At 44.9% G+C, this 6,573-nt stretch overlaps 1 protein-coding gene across 1 annotated transcript; it reads right to left on the reverse strand.

Annotated features, from left to right (window-relative positions):
* Positions 1–154: 154 nt before the first annotated feature.
* LOC310877799 (kelch domain-containing protein 3-like) lies at positions 155–3,930 on the reverse strand (the record flags this gene model as incomplete). The annotated part of the gene is made up of 4 exons (XM_083791748.1): positions 155–223; positions 430–579; positions 1,029–1,092; positions 3,038–3,930. The coding sequence occupies 4 exons, from the start codon at positions 3,928–3,930 to the stop codon at positions 155–157; spliced, it is 1,176 nt and encodes a 391-aa protein (XP_083647874.1).
* Positions 3,931–6,573: the final 2,643 nt, after the last annotated feature.

Consider the following 6,573-nt stretch of genomic DNA (forward strand, 5'->3'; position numbering starts at 1 on the left):
GATCTGATCATTAGACTAGCAACAACCCACCTACGTATGTCCCAGACTCCCCACTGTCCCCAGTCAGTGTTAGGATTTTGAAGTATAGAATTGTGTGCAGGATGAAATGTATCACAAAATTGACATTCTTGACAATCATTTCATGCAGAAAAAGTCAGCGGCAAAAGATCTGCGAAGATGCTTTACCCTCATCTTCATCATGCTGTTTCTGGTCCTTCTCTTCCTGCGAATGCGTAGAAGTAGCCTCAAAGTCACGGCAAAGAAGTGTGGCCATCCAGCTAAGTTGAGCTAACCATGGAGCCTTCTTGGCATTCGGTCTCATCAATGCTCGGATAGATGTGGTCCTCCTTGGAGGTCCTAATGGCCTCTTCCTCTCGGCTCCATTCGAGGCGCTCATGAAGGCCGTTTGTTGTACCTGTCAAAATGTACCTGCTCCAGAACCAGGCCCAACCCAGGAGCCTTGGGAACATCAACCTTATCCTCACCCCAGCTCCGCTCCATCACGTACTCCTTTGCGTAGCCCTTGATCACAGCAATGACGAGGCCGATCATCTTGCAAATCTGATGCAGCATGAAGCTCTGGCCTCGTCCCACGAAGATAAACATAATACACTGTATATGTTTCTTTTCCCTTTTTGCTTCCTTTATGATGAATTCCTGTTCTGTTCTTTGACTATATAGAAGTGTCTATTTGTACGTCTCTAAATGTTTTGATGAATTGAACATGGTGGACCCTCTTGTAAACAAGTGTAATGCTTAATTGGGTCGTCCACTCACAGTTAACAGTCTTTGTATTGAGTTTGTGCTTGAAATGTACTGTAATTCTGCAAACTGTTAATAAATATTTCAATCAATCAATCAAAACACTGATATAAACGCCATGAAACTCAGCTCAAACAGTAGGCCTATGTCGGTCTTTGGTTCCCTCTGGTGTCGGCAGAAGGTACTGTAGGTCTACTGTATTGTTTACATCATTTACCTATGGCACCCATGCAGTTAAGATGCAACCCATGTGTAGTTCATTTCACATTTCCTTGTCCGACATTGTCGCCCACTTTGACCGTGAAGTCTTTGGCCTTGGAGAGGTTTATTCTGGACCCAAAGAGAATGGATTCAGTTGTTTCCTAAGGTAAATGGTGCATTTATATAGCACCTTTATCCAAGGCGCTTTACCTAGATGTGCATTACATTCATCCATTCACACACACATTCATACACCGATTGCGACGGAAGCCATGCAAGGTGCCAACCAGCACATCGGAAGCAATTTGGGGTTCAGTGTCTTGCCCAAGGACACTTCGACATGTAGACAGGAGGAGCCGGGATTCGAACCGCCGACCCATGGATCATTGGACTACCTGCTCTACCTCCTGAGCCACAGTCACAGCCACAGTGATAGTCTGTTATCAGTGAGCCATGCAGGTACAGATTCTATACCGAGTTCGGAGCTAAGGGCCTCCTCAACCTGCAGTCTGTCCTTTCCTTGCCCCAGTCATCTGCGAACATGAACAGATTGCAGTCACGTGCCGATGGCATGTCGTTTACATACAGTAGGAACAGTAAAGGTCCTGGCCTATAGTATGACGCAGCTCACTGGGAGGGGGGGGGGGGGGGGGGGGGGGGACAGGATTCCGTTCACCTGCACCTTCTCTCCCCTCCAGATAGGATCTTATCCAGCTCAGTGGCCTTGTGGTTAGACTGTCCGCCCTGAAACCGGGAGGTCGCTCAGGTCGGGGTTCAATCCCCGGCCGGGTCATACCAAAGACTGTAAAAATGGGACCTCCCTGCTTGACACTCAGCATCAAAGGGTTGGATTGGGGGTCAAATCCACTAATCAAATGATTCCCGAGCGTGGCGCACGCTGCAGCTCACCACTGCGGCTCACCGCTCCAAGAGATGGGTCAAATGCGGAGAACAAATTTCACTGCGGTAACGTGTGACAAATCGTATGACTTTTTCACTTTATCCAGCCCACTGATGTAACCATCCTAGACCATCCTAGTAACCAGTATCTAAAACAAATTTAATTAAAATAACAAAACAACAACAATAAACAAAGATGTTGTCACAATAAATCAATATCAAATCAATCAATACATGAATTGCATCATAAGCGATGTCAATGTGGCACTTTACTATTTTGGGCATAATGTCATTATAAGTTGAAACATTGTATAACTGGCAACCATGACCTCATACTGCTTGCTTTAAAATTGTCCCAAATATGACAGAGCAGAAGAAAAACTAATAAAAGAAATCACACTTGTGTGAAGCGAGGGGCGCGCATATATCATCATACATCACATTCCGTGATTCAGCTGAGCACATTCCGTGCTCAAACGAAACGGACAGACAGTCGACACACATACACACAAAACTGTAGGAGGGGCTAGCCCCCCTCAAAAATGGGTTCCCCTCTCTCATAGTTCTCTTCCTTAACTCTCCATTCCTTTTCTCAAAGAATACATTCATCCCTGATGGAGAACAAGTGGGCATATGATACTTTGCAGCAATACCGTGGCACAGTTCAGTTGGTTTATGCTCTATGCTGCTTATAGTTCCTGGTGGGTATCATTAAGCACATTCCTGTGCTCTGCTTTCTTTCTTTCTTTCTGAATGGACACTTTGTAAGTGTGGGGATCTCCTGGTCCTGGTCTTTCCATTTCTTCTGTTCCATTGAACTTGTTTTCTGCCAATGTCATCTATGTTTGAGCAGTGCTGACCGCTCAAACAAGTGACTTTGTGTGCATGCTAATTCCCAAGCACAATTCCCATTCAAGTCAATGGCAAAATACTATGACGTCATGTACTTCACACTGGGGTGTGACTTTTAACCTGTATGTGGGCTTGCTGTTTACTTGTTTTTTTGTGGGTTCATGTTAGCGAGCATTCTCAATAGTCTTTTCTGTTTCCGTTGGTCGTCATGGCTGCCAGTTCCCACCTGATGGTGTGTGGGAGTCCAGACTGCTCCAGACTGCACTGAATAACTGCCATCTTGCATAATGTCTTCAGGCTAGGACTTAGGTCTAAGATGTACAGGTCATCAGGCGTGTATACTCCAAAGGTGATGATACGATCTCCCACAGTGCAACAGCACATCCTGGACATCCAGCACGGGCCTTTCCCCTTGGGCTTGATCTTCTTCCAGGAGAAAGTCTCTGGATGGAATTTCCACAGATCGTTGAAGTCAAGGTGTTTGCCACCGAATACGTACAGCTCTCCGCCGTGGGCGAAGGCGGGATTATCCCCTCTGACTTCTGGGAAAAGCCGTGCCGAAGGCGTGCTCAGCCAGCAGTCGGTGTCCGTGTCAAACACTCTGACGTTGTCATCATTCTCGTAGTCGTTATTGTAGCCCCCGAACACGAACATCTTTGTACCGACGATGGTGGAAAAGTGACGTTCCGAAGCGGGCGCGGGGGTGCCTCCGGCATCGACCAGGGACCAGAACATGGCGCCGGTGTCCAACATGTGAACGGAATTTGTGCGTCCGGTCAGCTGGCTGTACCCGCCGTAGACATACATGACCTTGCGCAGGGCACAGGCCGAGTGGTTATACCGCGCCCCGGGGACGGTCCCGTGGACCCTGGGCTTGAGCCACGCACGGGTGTCGACGTCGAACGCATAAAGCCCATCGCCGTACCTCCCCGTGTTAGTGAAACCACCCCAGATGTAGATGAGGTCTTCTATGGCCACGGCCGAGTGGCTGTAGAGCATGGGGGGAACCTGAGGGGGTCGTTCCGGGCCTCTTCCGGTCGTCACTTGGGCCAACGTGATCCAGCGCAACGACACCATGTTGAAGACGTGGACACCGATCTGATCCACGTTGTGCGCGCAGTGCCCGCCAAACGAGTACACCCTGTGTCCCACCGCCACGGCAGCATGGAAGTTCTTCTTTGGCACTCCTTTCAAATTCAACGTCCAGCGCAACATTTCTCAACTGCTGTTGTGCGGTTGACCCATTAAAACCTATAGGAGGAGGAGGGGCGACTCTACAAATGCCTTCTAAATCGTTAGTTCTCGCACTTTCAAGATTCTTCAAAAATGTTCAAAAATAGCAGATGCACAAGCTCGCAGTGTGGCACGAAGTGACGCACTGTGAGCTTGTATATCTGCTATTTTTGAATAGCTAACACAAGATGCTTCCCCTGATTCAATGGGGGTTAATGGTAAAACAGTGTTGTGTTTTTACCATTTATATTGGTAAAGGCACAAACATCACGTGAAGCCATGAAGGCACCCGGTAGAAAGTCCAAGCTTATCCCCAGAAATTCACAGCACCCCCCAACCATTTAAGGTGGTTGCACACTGGACGCGTTTTCTCGGAAAACCGATGGAGAAACGCAGCTAAAAATCCGAAAAACGTTTGAAGATGATGTCATGTGACAGCCAAGTCTATTGGACTTTGATGTTTGTTTAGGGCTGTAATTACTGATGACATAAGACGTCATATGGCCAATATAAATCCATCTTGTGCCCCTCACTTCACACAAGTGTGATTTTTGAGGGGCACTAGGCCCTCCTATGCCCAGCTTTCCGGGTTTGTGTGAACACAAACATTGAATAATATGTGAAGAAAGTGAGGACCCACATTGTGATTGGCCAGAATGAGATGATGTATGATGAGCACCACTCACTTCACACAGGTGTGATTGTTCTTCTTTTTTTTGTCTGGCTTTTGAAATGATATGGCAGCCAAGTCTATGGACTTTTAATGTTTGTTTACAGAAGTTAAACAAACATTGATGCAGTATTGCAGTGGCGTTATCTATACAATAAGGCGAGGACAGACGGCCCGCCTGTCCAAATCCTTTTCTGCGGATTGACCGTTGCGCATAGAGCATTGATTGATTGATTGATTGATTGAAATATTTATTAACAGTTTGCAGAATTACAGTACATTTCAAGCACAAACTCAATAGCATGACCCTCAATCACACATTAGAATGCAAATGCATGCCTTAGGTTTCAGCCTTTGTAGCCTACTCGTCTGGCAGGTATATCTCTTTGAAAACCAATTATCCTCAATATCTCAAACAGTTTCTAGAACCACCCACCACCAATTAGCAACTAAGGGATTCCATTCAACCTTATTTTTCTGTTCCCATAGTCTCCAATACATTAGGTAAAATGCATTTATGTTTAAATGTATTGCTTTGCATTTATGCATTTATGCTCCCTCTGACTGGAACAACTTACCAACCAATATTCGATCCATTTCATCTTTCAACATATTCAAAAGTGCGCTGTCTTCTTACCTTACGACCTCCTGCACATGCCCATGATGCAATGATGACTATTGCTCTTCAACTTATTTATTCAATTTATTTATACACTATTATATTATATACTTCACTTAGCGTATTTATTATACTCGCAATGAATATATAAACAGTGTATTATGTGTTTCACATGGATATGTATGCTCTGGATATGTACATATGTGTTTAATCAACTGTACTCTAATGCTGACCAACGGAAGTGACAGTTATATCTGACAGAACAAATGATCCATCTCTTTGCTATTATGCTTGCTTATTGTTGTCTGCCCAACATGTAATTCCCATTGAAATGCCACTGCATTGATGTCATGTGGCAGCCACAGTGGCCACCCCTCACTTCACACAAGCGTCTATATAGAGCTTTTGTCCCCACAAAATGTCCGCAACACAAACATTAAATGCCATTGACAATGAAGGGAAAGTTTACGTACGTCATCTTGTCCCCGCACACGTCTCATATTTGCCGTCACCCCCTGAACCCACCTCACCCCTGCCCACTTTGACAGGTTGGAATGGCTTATAGTTGACGACAGAGTAATGATCTTGCAATGGGGTCTGGTCCACAAGATTCGTTACACCACCAAGATACTTCCTTATTTAATGTCAACGAAGTCCACACAACACCAGAGGGAGTTCAACAAACCATGTGCAACCCAGATTTCGGTACAAACAAGGAACTAAATTCCTTTCGCTCCTATGCCACCAAAATGTGAAACACCCTATACCAACAGTCATTAAGACATGTGAATCCCTTGACTCCTTCAAAACCGCTCTCAAGGGGCACTATACGGATGGCTGCAATAGTGCAATTCGAAACTGGCCCCCATAAAATCTGAATCCCCTCACCCACCACTTTTTCCCTTTTTACCTCCTCTATGATGATTTCCTGTTTTTGGCTATAAGTGTATAGGCTATTTGTACATCTGTATTATGTTATGATGAATTGAACATGGTGGACCCTATTGTAAACAAGTGTAATGCTTTATGGTGTCGTCCACAGTTAACAGTCTTGTATTGAGTTGTTCTTGAAATGTACTGTAAATCTCCAATCTGTTAATACATACTTCAATCAATCAATCAATCAATCAATCAATCAATCAATCAATCAATCAATCAATCAATGCTTGTAGAAGTATTTTCTTATTTCTACATAGCTTTTATTTATTATTATTATTATAATTATTATTATTTTAACAATTGTCTTTGTCCCTGGCACGAAATATTAGTATCAAGGCAATTAGCTTGTTCTAACGGTTTCTAACGGTCTACTCTGGCGAGACCCAGAGCCCCCTCT

The sequence above is a fragment of the Protomyctophum parallelum genome, assembly GCF_964188405.1.
Source record: "Protomyctophum parallelum genome assembly, chromosome: 20".
NCBI lineage: Eukaryota > Metazoa > Chordata > Actinopteri > Myctophiformes > Myctophidae > Protomyctophum > Protomyctophum parallelum.